The sequence below is a fragment of the Nansenia antarctica genome, assembly GCF_963989245.1.
Source record: "Nansenia antarctica genome assembly, chromosome: 14".
In the NCBI taxonomy this organism is placed as follows: Eukaryota; Metazoa; Chordata; class Actinopteri; order Argentiniformes; family Microstomatidae; genus Nansenia; species Nansenia antarctica.
The window spans coordinates 10,546,380-10,562,190 of NC_137684.1; the positions used below are offsets into that span (position 1 = coordinate 10,546,380).

General features: G+C 46.1%; 1 protein-coding gene across 1 annotated transcript; it reads right to left on the reverse strand.

The window, feature by feature from the left end:
* Positions 1-756: 756 nt before the first annotated feature.
* Positions 757-15,595, reverse strand: LOC308169829 (cytoplasmic polyadenylation element-binding protein 1-like; the record flags this gene model as incomplete). Its single annotated transcript, XM_080544572.1, has 12 exons — positions 757-870; positions 1,435-1,515; positions 2,193-2,287; positions 3,089-3,287; positions 3,970-4,106; positions 7,468-7,572; positions 8,933-9,046; positions 11,649-11,925; positions 12,514-12,740; positions 13,500-13,715; positions 13,906-13,997; positions 15,441-15,595. 12 exons carry the CDS (start codon positions 15,593-15,595, stop codon positions 757-759), a joined length of 1,812 nt encoding a protein of 603 aa, XP_080400698.1.
* Positions 15,596-15,811: the final 216 nt, after the last annotated feature.

Genomic DNA, 15,811 nt, shown 5'->3' on the forward strand with positions numbered 1-15,811 from the left:
AGCAATAGACAGCTAAAACGCTGGAGCGCAGATACAGAGAACAAATGTTTCTTCAACCACTTCATACGAATAAAAAGGAACACAAAAATGCACATATTAACAGCCTCGGACAAATTGCTATGGAGGGGGGGAGAGAGACGAATCGGGAGAAAATTAAAAAGCAGTCATGTAGATTCTGTTACCATGTTCTGACTTAAAACTGTAAAAATCGGTCAAAAAAACCTGCGTAAAAATGTCGAGGTATGCTACTGGACAACTGAATCCCAAACTCCTCACAGGTGACAAAAAAGGTGCGATGGAGCAGTAAGAAATCAATCAAAAAGGCACTGTCCGGCATCTAGTGAAAGGCAACAGGAAATGTATGCTAGGCAAACTACAGAAAGAAGATCCTCAAAACCAACAGAAAAGGGGCCTTCATGTAAATGCCTTTTTAACACCCTGCATTATAGTCCTCTCTCAAGGAGGGTCAATACAATAGCAAACATTGAAACCCCCCCTCCTCCTCCTCCTCCATCTCCAATTGTGCGAAAGTGCCATTAGTGAACAAGTAAACAGCAGCAAAAAAAACTAACAGGAAAAAAAAAGAAAAGAAAAAGAAAAACCCGGTGCAGTAGGGAATGTTCTAGTGGTTTAGCCCTCGGTCTGGCTCAGAGGGGACCACCCCGGTCTGGTAGGTGGCGTGACAGCCATGGCATCTGGCTCCTTGTTGGTACCCTGGAGGCCTGTGGGCAAGCTGAGCCACGTTGTCATGGCAGCCTATCTGGAGGACTCCTGGCTCCTCTGGTTCCTCATGAGGGGTCTGTGGCTGCGGAGGACGTCCATCGTGTGCTGCCAGTGCCAGCAGGCACGGCAGTAGTACTTGAAGCAGGCCTGAGGGAGCGGCCGCAGAGCCGACAGAAGGAACACTGCTTTAGATCAACTGCGTCACCGACAGATAACACTGCTACCCCCTTTTCCTGGAGCTCATGAACTCATAGCTTGAACTCCTCGACCCATTAAATCTTTTTTGGGTCTGTATCTAGCTCCGATCTTTGGCTGACATAATAGCACTCTCTCCCTCTCTCCCTCTCTCTCTCTCCCCCAGGAAATTAAAAGCTTTTTTGCCAACATCAGTTCAGACCCGTACACCTGGAAATTAATCTGGGATTAGGAACGGAAGTTGGAAGAACAGTCGGTTGGCTTCTGTCTTGCAGTAGAGATAAGAAGATAGTTTGCCAGTTATGGTAATTCTTTAACCTGCCAGTCAGTAACAGTAAAGGTGTTCTCACCGGGTCAGTCAGTAACAGTAAAGGTGTTCTCACCGGGCCAGTCACTAACAGTAAAGGTGTTCTCACCGGGCCAGTCACTAACAGTAAAGGTGTTCTCACCGGGCCAGTCACTAACAGTAAAGGTGTTCTCACCGGGCCAGTCACTAACAGTAAAGGGTGTTCTCACCGGGTCTCTGCAGAAGAAGGGCCCTGGTTGGCGGGTACATGACTGGCACATGGAGTCCTCCAGGTAGGGGTCAATCTGAACCTGAGGCAACAAAGGGGTAGGAGTAATCGTGTAAACCTCTAACTTGTTACTATGGTATACTTTCAGGAAACTGGGCCCTGACAGTTCCATTTTTGTATTTTGGTCAACAAGGATTCAAAAAGGTCAACAAGTTCAAAGTACAATATACAGAATATACAGATACAGTATCAAATGTGTCATTTTACATTGCAATCTCGCCGTATCGCGCAAGATAGCGGCTAAACACAGATTGCACACCTGCAATCTCACGCACCATATGGGGAAGGGCAGCGGTTGAACACAGTTGCAGTAACAACACTTATCTATATATTTTAATTCATTATTATTATATTGTTAAATGTTGATCTATTTATTTTCTATTCTTGTCATTTTAATTTTCTTACTATCCTCCTTTTTCTGTATTTTTTAATGCTATATGTAAAGCACTTTGAATTGCGTTGTATGAAGTTGCGTTATACAAATAAACTTAGCTTACAATGTTGGATGTAAACTTAATCCTTCATGGGGAGAATAATATGCCCTGTTTCAATGTTGCATTAAAGTTTTACATGTACAAACCAATGCATTGTTACAGGCCTGTTTTTTCAAATACCTGCAGATGCATTTGAAATAAATGTTTAGAAGTTTATGGGTTCTGATATTAGAACCGTGGTAATGATGCCCAGATGGGTTCATACCTTCTTGATGAACTTTGGGGTCTTGATTTCTATGAACGCTGCGCTCACAGCTGTCAGGTAGCTCCTCTGGTTGTTGAAGGTCACTCGTCCCGACCCTGGCAAGAAGACAAACACTTCAACATCCTCTTCATCACATTCATACATGTAGCAGCTCGCGCCTCAAGGCAAGAGTCAGCGGCATAGCTTTGAAAATCTAAACTACAGCAACGAGACCAGACATAGGGCTTTCACACCGGCAAAGAACCGTGCCGGTTCGCGTTCGGGAACCTCCGAACGTTGGCGCTGTCTGGCGATATGAACGCGGGCTCGTTCGCCAGACAGCGCCAACGTTCGGAGGTTCCCAAACGCGAACGCGAACCGGCACGGTTCTTTGCCGGTGTGAAAGCCCTAACAGTGTGCACAGCACTGAACGGTGGTGGGATGTGATCAACGAGAACTGAGAGTAGTATGAGAGATCAGAGCCAGAGAGGACGTTCTAGGTTAAGGGTGAAGGGGATTCAACCCTGGGTCTCCCATGTAGAAGACCCAAGCATCTGCCGTTAGGCCAAGAGGACATCCTCATGAAGGGCTACAAGTTTCCATTTTTGGCATTTAGCAGACGCCTTATTCCAAAGCGACTTACAATCAATACATTTTACTAAGCAAGTGAATCATCAATCCACCAGTCGTAGCAGGAAGAGTAATCTAGCTCAGGCCCGGGGCCATTGGCAGTCTCTGTGATGGAAGAAGGTTTTTCCTTCCATCACCTTCTTCTAAACCTAGACTTTTTTTATATAGACACTGGAGAAACAGAGAAACAGTACAAGGGGGGCAATAGAAGTTTTAGGGGACACAGTAAAGTGGAAAAGCGGGTGTCTTCAGGAGACGCAGTGCTGGGGGGCAGTAGATATACCTACCGATGGGGTACTTGTGCCTGTCTGTGTCGATGCCGGCGTACATCACCCCTCCGAACAGGTCGTTCATGATGACGGCCACGGCCTCTGCGTTCAGCATGCCATGCAGTGCGCCCACAAACACCGTCTTGCTGGGGACCAGCTGCTGGGACGGGCAGCGCACAAAGTTACTGTCCCCCACCACCCAGGGAATCACCTGCACCTGGAGACACACAGAGAGGGCATGGGAGGGATGGGGTTAATGTTCAGGTGAACAGCTGGATTATGGAAACAGAAGGTACTCATCCCTTTTTCTTTGTCCACATTGTAATCTTGTTCAACTGTCTTATTTCCGTGCCTCATTGGCATACAGTTGGGCAGCATGTGGTGCACATTCTATACATCCCTGCTACATTCACACTTGTCCGGGATGTACAATGCATCAATGGACCTATCGCTAAGCCACGCCCCGAAATATAAATTGTCCAATCATATCACAGCAAAAGTCACGACAGGCAGAAAACACGGACAAACAACTCGCTAATATCTGATGGTGAAAAACATGTCTATTACTTGCTGTGGTAAATCAGAAATTTGCCAACTCCCACATTGGAAGTCATTGAATGTCATTGTCACAGTTGGTCAGTCAGTCACTGTCAGTGAAGCGTTTTCAAAGGGGCGTGGCTTAGCGATAGGTCCATTATCCATTTCCACGGGTGGTTTGGAGTGGGTTATTATCTGATCACAATCATTTACACTGGTCTTTAAATGGACATTTAATTCATACAGGACACGTTAAGGCAAGTCGTAAATGGGTTCCATGTTTTTGTCGTAACTTGAGGCTCAATAAACGGTATATTTGTATTCTAAAACAGGTTTAAAACAGTAACAGAAGAGGCACCCACGTCCTTGCAGCGCATCCTGCGGCTGGACATCTTGTAGTAGTACTCCCTGTAGTCCTCCAGGCGCAGCAGGTCCTGGGAGCACGCCTGCAGCAGCTGCTGCACCGACCGCTCGTTCTCAAACACCAGGTACACGTAGCCTGTAGGGAGCCCAGCGTTAGTACACATCACACACACACACACACACACACACACACACACACACACACACACACACACACACAGCAGTGCTAGAGACACACACACACACACGCACACAGTCTGCAGTGCTAGAGAGAGACACACCCGTCAGCGAAGTAGAGAAAGCTGTAAAATACTGTGTTGGCTTGCAGTTATTTTCAATGACCAAGCAACTCTCTTTTTACCAACACTCTAAAATAATGATGCATTTCTTAGAGCTCTTGCAATGCACAAATGGTATTTTAAAAAATATATATAATTTCCTCTCATATTTACCTCGGTCAGTCACTTGTTGTTGAATTCAATGCTTTATGTATGTGTGAAGCAGGTGGCCATGAGTTTACTCATTTACTTCAATGTATTGATTGTGTCCCATTTCAAATGTTACCACACACATAATTGGGCTTCAGACAGGAGGACACACACACACACACACAATGATGGAGACACTAGAAGAGGACAGGAGGACACACACACACACACACACACACACACACACACACACACACACACACACAGTAGTACTAGATACACATCAGCGAAGTACTGAAGCAGTAAATGTAAATGTGTTGGCTAGCAGTTATTTTCAATGACCAAGCAACCCTTTTTTAAACCAACTATAATAGACACTGGAAGAAGAGCACACACACAGGCTAGTAACAAGTGATCATTAAAATGAGTGCAAACATATCCAATTAGAATGGACCCATCGCTAAGCCACGCCCCGAAATAGAAATTGTCCAATCATATCACGGCAAAAGTCACTACAGGCAGAAAACTCGCTAATATCTGATGGTGAAAAGCTTCTAGACTAAATATTCTTGTAATCTTTAAAAAACATGTCTATTACTTGCTGTGGTAAATCAGAAATTTGCCAACTCCCGCCATTGTAAATCATTGAATGTCACGGTCGGTCAGTCAGTCACTGTGAGTGAAGCGTTGTTTGTTTGACCGAGTTTTCAAAGGCGTGGCTTAGCGATAGGTCCATTGGTGGAACTATTAAAAAGGTGAAGTGTACACACACACACCCTATTTAGTTGTACTGATCTGTCGTCAATGCAGCATTGGCCCCATGCGGCTCCACGTTCTCCATCAATGAGTCTGACCAAGTCCCTGTGTTCAATGAGTCTGACCCAGTCTGAGTCCCTGTGTTCAATGAGTCTGACCCAGTCTCTGTGTTCAATGAGTCTGACCCAGTCCCTGTGTTCAATGAGTCTGACCCAGTCTGTGTGTTCAATGAGTCTGACCAAGTCCCTGTGTTCAATGAGTCTGACCCAGTCTCTGTGTTCAATGAGTCTGACCCAGTCCCTGTGTTCAATGAGTCTGACCCAGTCTGTGTGTTCAATGAGTCTGACCAAGTCCCTGTGTTCAATGAGTCTGACCCAGTCTGTGTGTTCAATGAGTCTGACCAAGTCTCTGTGTTCAATGAGTCTGACCAAGTCTCTGTGTTCAATGAGTCTGACCAAGTCCCTGTGTTCAATGAGTCTGACCAAGTCTGTGTGTTCAATGAGTCTGACCCAGTCTGTGTGTTCAATGAGTCTGACCCAGTCTGTGTGTTCAATGAGTCTGACCAAGTCCCTGTGTTCAATGAGTCTGACCAAGTCTGTGTGTTCAATGAGTCTGACCCAGTCTGTGTGTTCAATGAGTCTGACCAAGTCTCTGTGTTCAATGAGTCTGACCAAGTCCCTGTGTTCAATGAGTCTGACCAAGTCTGTGTGTTCAATGAGTCTGACCCAGTCTGTGTGTTCAATGAGTCTGACCCAGTCTCTGTGTTCAATGAGTCTGACCAAGTCTCTGTGTTCAATGAGTCTGGCCCAGTCCCTGTGTTCAATGAGTCTGACCAAGTCTCTGTGTTCAATGAGTCTGACCCAGTCTCTGTGTTCAATGAGTCTGACCAAGTCTCTGTGTTCAATGAGTCTGACCAAGTCCCTGTGTTCAATGAGTCTGACCAAGTCCCTGTGTTCAATGAGTCTGACCAAGTCCCTGTGTTCAATGAGTCTGACCCAGTCTCTGTGTTCAATGAGTCTGACCCAGTCTCTGTGTTCAATGAGTCTGACCAAGTCTCTGTGTTCAATGAGTCTGACCAAGTCCCTGTGTTCAATGAGTCTGACCCAGTCTCTGTGTTCAATGAGTCTGACCCAGTCTGTGTGTTCAATGAGTCTGACCAAGTCTGTGTGTTCAATGAGTCTGACCAAGTCCCTGTGTTCAATGAGTCTGACCAAGTCCCTGTGTTCAATGAGTCTGACCAAGTCTCTGTGTTCAATGAGTCTGACCCAGTCTGAGTCCCTGTGTTCAATGAGTCTGACCAAGTCCCTGTGTTCAATGAGTCTGACCAAGTCCCTGTGTTCAATGAGTCTGACCCAGTCTCTGTGTTCAATGAGTCTGACCAAGTCCCTGTGTTCAATAGCAATTACTTCAGTTTATAATTCCGTGGACAGTCCCCATTAATTAAGTGTGCAGTGAAAGGAGCAGCTTCAGCCTACATGGCTCATGTCCAGCTGTAGTCCCCGGCAGATTGAGAAGTTAAATGTGGGTGTGATGTTTATGGACCAAATTAAATTAATGACACTCCGTAATACCGATCAATAGAAGGGGGGGTTGATGTGAGAGAGAGCCGGAGCTCCAGGGTCGCCAGTCCCAGAGCATGATTTTATGGAGCATTGATTGCTGTCGTCCCAAGAAGTGGAACTGAGCCTCACAGATTCCAACAGTCTGGGGTTAGAAACTAATGCTGCATCAATATCAAACCAGTCAGTTACACTTTTAATCCACCGAAGGGAAAAATCAATCCACCAGCAGGGTTCGACGGTAACTCTTGCCCGGAGCAAGTAAAAAATTCGCCGGGTTTGTTTGCGCTGGGTTTGAGCCCGACGACGCTGCTGGATCCTGGATCTGTTTACCTGTGTGCAGGAAGAACAGACGGCGCAGGCGCCAGACCAGACTAGATGATCGTGGAGTGAAGATATTATTAAAGCGTACGCGATGCGATGGGTGATCGACAGGCGCATGCGCTTTACGGCCGTCTGTTCTTCCTGCACACCGGTAAACATATCCAGGATCCAGCAGCGTCGTCGGGCTCAAGCAAACAAACCCGGCGATTTTTTTACTTGCTCCGGGCAAGCGTTACTGTCGAACCCTGCGCCAGACAAAAGGCGTTGTGTGCTTCCGGAATGTGGCAACATTAACCCTAACCCTAAAAAAGAAGAAAAACCAGGAGTGAAGGCATGCGTCTGCTGGTGGTACCCACACCCGGGTCCACCTTCCCAGAGTGCTCTAGGAGAAGGATGAGTAATTAAGAGACTCCTACCGCCTGGGCGTTACCTTTGGGCATATTACCTTTTGGAGGGCAGCGTGAGTGCTTGCCATCCTTACCAGGCCACTCCACGTTCAGGGGGCCGTACATGCTGAACGCGCTGATCAGGCTGGCTGTGGAGGGGAGGAGGGGGAGTCAGTGACAGGACAGAAACAGCTACAAGTCTTCCAAGGGCCAATCAGCCGTGGTAAATGCGGATTGGCCATTCAAATGACTTACGTCATGCCATTTTTCTAACTAAATTCCCCCTGCTGTCCAGAAAATGTTATTTAGACTCCAGAGGGTTTTAATAAACTTTATTTTTTATAATGGTTCCTTCCAATGCATCATTTGAATTATGTTTAATGGGGACTAGCATAAGACTAGAGATAAGTATGATTTTTAAACATACCTCTATGTAAATAGAATGTTGTAGAAGTAGTACAGACACTTAAAATAAAGTTAATGTCAGAAAATCTGAACTTTAACTGACCGTTCCAATGAACCAGGACTTGGTTTACTTGGTTGGCCCCCAAAGAACATACATGTACACTCAGTTGGAAACAGAAATTGAATTCCAGCCCTCTGTGTCCAAATGGAATTGGAATTGAGTATTTCTTGGGGTGTGTTCTCACTAGAACATTTGCTTCACTTGGAAGTTGGGAGTTTAGGATAAAATTTGCTTTGCTCTGCGTCGTTTGGAGCTGTGAGAACGCGCATTCGAAGTCGCTCCCGGAGCAAACAGCCGACGGATGCTCCGCTTGAAAAGGGTGGTTTCGCCCCGGTTAGAAACGACGCATCGAGGCCGTCCATAGGAAAACAACAGAGCATGCGTGTTGATCTGGATAAGAGCGTGACGAACAGGGAATTTTCAATTTTTCTGACCAATCAACTACCACGTCTGTTGCTCCGATTGCGTATGTTACTTCGTTTACATAAAGGGGTGTGAGAACACAAATCAGAGAAATCATTTGTGTCGTGATGTGGTGGAATGATCATCAAGTTGGCAAAGTCATTTTTCACCGAATGAAAAATGAATGAAATCACACATTGTTCTTTGCTGCGCTCACGTTCCCGCCCCCAAGCTACTAAAACTAATCTCTCCAATTACATGTAAAACAAGCTTATTTTGATGACTTATTACACGTATTTAATTAAATGAAAACTGCTCGAAAAAATAACAAGTGGATACTTCAAAACTTCAAGTTGCGTCTGATGACAAAAAAAGGAAATCTGATTTTTTGCTCTGAACAACTTTGAAGGCTTTTTTCAAGCCTTTCGACGTTTGCGAGTTCTGTGCAATTCGACTACATCGTGACACAATGTTGCAATCTCATCCACTTGCTCCTGGTCACGATTCGGATTTTCATGTGAGAACAGGACCTAAATGTCCCCGTCTCTCTCCCTCCCCTGTCCCCTCATCCTCCAGGGCTGTGTTTGTGTCTCTACCCCGACCAAATGTCCCCAAGAATGGTATTCTAATGCTCTTCTTACCTTCAGTCACGTCCCATGGTACGCCTCCCAGGAACACCTTACATGAGTACAGGGGGTTCTTGTAGTTCCTGGGAGGCAGCTGGCCACTCCATGTGACGGTGGCGTTGTTCACCGCTGCAGGGAAGAGAGAGAGAGAGGGCTGAAACAGAATCTGTCACTTCCCTGCTTTCTGCCATCACTACAGTGTTTTGCCGGGGTATGTGAACAAGACGATATGAGGCTATACTGCCATTCAAAGCAAAAGTACAGTAACTGCAGGACCTTTTCAACTGAATAATGGAGAAAGCTGTACTTTAAAAAAAAAAATCCAACCGAATAAACAGTTTGCCGATTATAGGAGATGTGGTCACATATTGTCTAACTACGGGGTTACAACCCTTATTCATATCAATCCTGACCTGCCCGTCTATATTTTTCCTCAGTTTCATAATTTCAGCAGTTAAGGTTTGGCAGGAAATCTGACCTACTTTAAATATGAAGATAATCATTTTTCCCATGTTCATTCGGAGCCCAACCTTCACAACATCATGATTGGTCCAATGGGGTAATGGTCAGTCCATTAAGCATATGCTTCACCGGAAGGTTTATGTCACTAGGTAAATACCACATAAAACACTTGGCACTCTAGGTGGTGAATGTCCCAGAATCCTTTGGCAGTGAGTTAAGGCCCAGAGTCCCTTCAGAATATGAAAGGAGTTTCCCCTCATCACTGCAAAAATGTACAACTGCACAAATGTATTAGGTCGACGTTTCGCTTTCAAGACTTTTCAAAACCTTGTATGAATTTATGCAGAGATACAATGAGATAATGGCGTGTGGGAATTATTTTGCAGTAATGAATGGATTAATCAGATCAGTGCGATACATGCATCCAGCAAATGGAAAACCAACAAGTGTGCCACTCGCAAGGCCTGAAGAGCACCCAGATGGTTTGCCGTGTGTATATATGTTACGGTACATGTGGGAAAACTAAGGTTAGGGTTAGGTGCTAGGGTTAGACATGCCAGCATGTACCAAGTCGACGTTTTATGCTACCATGTACCCGGAAATGCTGACATAAACCGTATTCCCACATGTACGTAAAATACATACATATATATATATATATATATACAGTATATGTTGATTAGGGATGCACTGATACCAGTACTCTTACTCGTAAAACTACTCCGATACATCCGCTCCCGATACCACTTCATGGCAACGTAACCTCTTGGTTTGTTTCATATAACAAAAGTGTTGAAGAGCCCACTCAATATCACAAACAGTTTTAGGATCACTAAGTACTTATGTGTCAGAATTCAGCTTGTTTTTGCCGATTCACTGTATCGTCTGTCTTCCTGCTTTGTACTCGGGTGAGTTTTAGTGACACATGGCATATAAACAAACTTACGTTTTAGGACTGTTCAAAAGCAAGGACTGTGTGATCTAGTTATGTGTAGTTATGTGTTTTTCACATGTTCATGTTCTATCAGCATGTTGTGATGTGCTAAACATGCAGTTAGATGTTACATAGCGATGTGTTTTGCTAGCCGCTAGCTACCAGCGTGATGGTAGCAAACGCGACTGTTTTGATTAAGAGCAATTTTCTCCAGTATTTGGTTTAGTAAATGTACCAACATCCAAATAAGCATATCTCAGTGTTTCCTCTATATGCATTTATTGGTGGCGGGCCGCCACGAATGAATTTCCTCCGCCACAAATTGATTCAGTCCACAAAAAAAAAAAATAATATAAATAAATAAATAAATAAATCCACCTCTGAACATTTTTGCTGATTAAAATATATATGATCCTAGATCAGCGTTATAATGGATGTTGACTATAAGTGCACCTAAATCCACGCCCATCTCTCTCTAACCGCTGATCCAAAATCAGATTAATGACATTAAACATTCAGTTGACGACGTGACACAAGGGCTACTCCTGATTGGTCTAAATGTGAACCGGCATGAGAACCGTGCAGACTCAACCATCCCTGCTGAAAAACTGTCGCAAATTGAAGAACTTGCGCAAGTTGGAAACACTGGGAAACTTTCGCCAAGTTGGACATACTTTTCCTGTTGTGTTTGAGACGGAGCCAAGACTGCTCGTATGGAAGGACATTGGATCCGTGAGTAACGTAAACCTTCAGAGCTGATGGATGGAAACCGGTATCACAAGTTTTTTTTTGCCATCCTACCTCTAGTTTTGGTTGAAATTAGGTCGTTGTTTTGAGCGCGCGTGCACGCGGATAGGGCTCTCCGCCACTAATGTAAAAATTCCTGGAGGAAACACTGTATCTTCATCAACTATTTTAAGATTTCACACAATTTTAAAAGTTTACAATCTGCACTTTCATAATCTGTTGGGGACAAACACCAGACCCTGTCATATATTTAAGTTGTTAGTCAGAAAGTGAGGAACATCTTTGTTTTTGTTTGTTTCAAAGTCATTGTTAGAACTGTAATAGTATTATTAAGTATCGTTACTCGGTATCGGCAAGTATCCAAATGGAAGTACTTGTACTTGGTCTGAAAAAATGTGGCATCAGTGCATCACTAATATTAACATATACCATTTAGCTGACGCTTTTATCCAAAGCGACTTACTATGCCGTGAGTGCATACATTTCAGTATACATGGTCCCAGTGCGAATCGAACCCACAATAAGCGTTGTGAGTGCCATGCTCTACCATCTGAGCCACAGAGGACCATATGCAGTTTGCTGTGGTACCTGCGGCCTGTCTGTGCAGTCGCGCCTCTCTCTCGATGCTGAAGGGCCGCTCCGCCGCCTCCTGCAGGTCCCAGTTGGGCCAGACCCTGACCTGGGGCCAGCGCTTGACCAGGGGGTCCGTGCCCCGGCCCGGTGGGTGAGGCTCCGGGGTCAGAGGGGAGGAGGTGGCCGAGTCTTGTTCCAGATGTCGGGAGCTCATGGCCGTGCCGAGTCTGTGGGGAGTCTCTCTCTGTACGCCCGGCATCAAGAAAGGCAGAGGGGAGATCCGCAGAGAAGACTGCAGAGGGTGGAAATGCATGTTAGAATAATAATAGTACATTAGACTTATATAGCGCTTTTCTAAACACTCAAAGACGCTTTACAAACTGAAAAGATCGAGTAGTAATAATAAAAAGACACAAAATAAATAAAAGAAAGTATAGGGGCCTAATGAAGGTAGTGCTGGGGACACATGGGAAGGGGAGGGAAATTATTATTAGGGAAATTATTATTAGGGAAATAATAATAATAATAAATATAATACGTCCTGTTTTTCTGTTAGCGGTAGCTCAAGTTAGGTTTAGTTAATAGTGGGTATTTAATACTAATGATTCCACCTTTGTCATTGCACAGAGTACGACAAAATGTATGTTATGCTCTAAGGCCAGGGGTCAGGGCCATAGGAGACCCTGGAGCAATTAGGGATTCAGTGCCTCGCTCAAGGACACTTGACACATGGCTAGTGAGCTGCCAACCTTGCGATCATTAGACGCCGGCTGGTTGGCCCATAGACTACTTTCAAGGGAAGGAAAATCCTGAACCAACTAGGTGACAAATTCTGAAAGTCCTTTTAAGTCCCAGGTAGGCTTAAGGTTGAAGAACTCACCAGCAGGTCACCCAGGTGATCCGATCCGGAGCTGAAGCCGCTGGTCTCAGAGTCGGCTGGGCTGCTGGAGCGTGAGTCCAGGATGGAGCGGGTCTCCAGGTAGGGGTTGGCCCGGCTCAGTGCGGGGAACTTGGCAAGGAGGTCCGTCTTCCCCAGGGGCTCTTGGGGCGGAAAACCAGGGGGTTTACCCAGTAGGGGGCCCCGGGGGCTACCCAGCATGCCTAGGACTTGAAATGCAGAGGACAAACACATCTAGGTAAGACATAGGCCAAGAATTAAGGCTACAACACAATTCACAAGATTCTGTGCTCTGGTTGGCTAAAATTGTCTATTGGCTATTTAGGCTGTCAGCCATTTTCACTAAACTGGAAGTTGCTAATTCTAACAGTTTCAAAATGATGGTTAATGTATGGAATTGATTAGGGTTAAGGTAAGGGGCTTAAAATGGCTATCATGTTAATCAAGGCCTGTGGCCATTTTGCTACATATTTCTGCTATGCCTTTGGAGGATGCGTGTGTATGCCACGTGTGTATGCCACTCCAGTAGAACTGATTAGTCACAGCTGAGGATTCCAGACATGAGGCTGGGCTGACACCTTCTGGAAGGTTCCATCATTTCCCAGTGTAGTGAAAAAGGTCTGAATCATCCTTAGGTGAATCATCCTTAGATCAAGACACTGCTAGTATTTGCACCAGTGGCCCGCCTAATGCCGACAAAGCACTACAGCACAATCAAACCATGAGTGCATAAGCAGAACTCAAGTAAACGTGAGACACGTATAAATTAATTGAGTTCATCAGAGCCAAGCTTAATATTCCCCCAGGGGGGGTGGGTCTTCTTGAGTTTCATACTCCTCCCCCCCTTCGCCTCCTCAAGTGCTTCCCTTCCTCAACATACAACCAAGCAATGAGACAAACTCAGCCCCCGAAAGTTCCTCATCTACATTTGGAAGGCTGTGCGCTTGTGTGTGTGGTACGGTACTCACGGGAAGTGGAGCTGGTGGGTAGGCGAGCTGGCTCCAGGGTAGCGTCCTGGCCGTGGTTCCAAGGCTGCTCCCAGCCGGCCAGGCTGAGCGACTGCAGCCCCAGGCCGAGCTGGGTGATGTCAGGCAGGCCGCTACCGAGAGGAGACTCCAGTTGGTTCCCGGAATGGGCGAAAGGGACCCGACTGCCCATCAAAGCACAGTCCACGTCTGGCCAGCCTAAGGAAGGGAGGACGGGAGGGGAGGGAGAGAGAGAGAGACAGACAGACAGTGTACGGGGAGAAATAAGACAAAATGAATGACAGAATGAAAGAGGGAGAAAACAAAAGTCACCACTAGTGAGAAAGCAACATTTTCCCAGCCTACAGTCTGGCACCAAACTCCCGTCCCCTCAGCCGTACCGACCTACCCCCCCGGTGTCCGCTAAGGCTGCCGTGCCCCTGCGTCCACATCACAGCCCCGCCAAACACAGGACCTGGGGTCCGCTGCCCCCGCCGGTCCCTGAAGCACACATCAGACAACCCCCGCCGCCCGAGTGTGTGAAGGGTTTCAATAACGCCGCTTCTCGCTCAGCATACCGATCCAGACAAGCAGTGACGGTGGTGGTGGGGCGGCTAAGGAAGCGTGTGCTCTGCTGTATCGCTCAGCAGACAGAGAGAGAGTGTGTGTGTGTGTGTGTGTGTGTGTGTGTGTCCTGGCTGGCAAGGCTCTCGCGAGTATCCGAGCACAGCTGCGCACTGGTCTGGTACGAGATGAGTGGATCTGCTGTCTGTCTGCTTCCCACTTGCCTGGCTGAGTGTGTTGCATGACGGTGTGTGTGTGTGTGTGCGGCTAATCACAGGGGACGACACAACACTGATCGGAGTTTGTCATCTGCCTGGGAGCTGGACAGGTTCCAGATCCAGCCCCCACACCAGTAACATCCCACACAGCCTGACTCAGCAAAAGTGAGGTGGATTGGGTAGAGGACGTGTGTGTGTGTGTGTGTGTGTGTGGGGGGGGGGGGGTATATTGTTAGCGATCAAATTAAGTCAATGTTCTAAACGTCCTTCGAGTGAGGTGTTAAAACCGAGGTCCTGACTCAAGTCATTAAAGATCCCATTCCTCTCATCACTAGAGTAGGCATGTAAATGTCCTAAGAGCCCTCGCTAAATGCCCAATCTGGCCTCGTACCATCATGGTCACATAGCCATCCCCCGCTTTTAATTGTCTCACATGGCCTCTCCTCTGCAACTATTCCCAAGGTTGTTGCTGCGAATAATAATAGGTTCACAGTCAACTTGCCTGGTAAAATAAGGATTAAATACAACTAAATATTGAGCCCTGTTGTGAAGGCAAAGCCCCTCCGCTATGTGGCAGGCCTGGACTGGACACAACTACCTATCCACAACACAGATCAAGTTAGTAGTCAGGACATCTAATATCTGACACATTTAGAACATTCCAAGAATACTTCTGAGAAAAGTTAGTCAACCGCCAAGAAGTCTATCCACTTTAAAAGGAAGTTGAGAGTAAAGTTCTGTCCCTTTGGCTAGGTTACCAGACCAGTGTGAATCAGCATCAATGCATTCCCAAGCCCGTTAACAGAGAGAAAAGTGCTGACACTGCCATATTGATGCAAACAAAGGAAAAATCAGCAACAGGTGGCAATATCAGATAAGGAACACAGTTTAGTGGTAGCCTAGTGGTTTGAAAGGCTGGCTAGCAATCGGAAGGTCGTTGGTTCGATCCCCGCCTCAGGAGGGGGCTGCATGTGCCCTTGAGCAAGGCACTTAACCCCTAATTGCTCCAGGGGCACCGACTATGGCAAAAAAAAATACGAAGTTGATTGCATAGCAAATAAAACATGATTATTACCTGACATAACATAACATTCGGGAAACATTATGAGTCACCCTAAATACCGTAGACACGGCACATTAAAAACCATTGACCATGCTGTACCTTCTCAGATCATGTGCTTTGAAGTTACCTGATAGGTGATGATAGTCTCCCCTCTCCCTCGTCACAGGTGTAGTGCACACCCCGGTGAGGTCCAGGGAGTTGCCCAACATTGAGTTAATCCGGCGGAAAACATCTGAATTGCTGCATGTAGACATGCTCTGAGGACCACCATGCCAGAGGTCATGAATCAGGTCTTCTTTCTGATGTATAATGTGGAACATAGATCATTTACAACATGTATGTACTAGTTAATTCTCCAAAAAGGGGTGATGGGCCTTCTAATCTAGATAGTCTCAAGGTCAAATGTTGTCTCTTTAAGCCTTGTCATTTCTTCACAACTTGTCATCTTTAGTCACATGATGCTGAGCAGT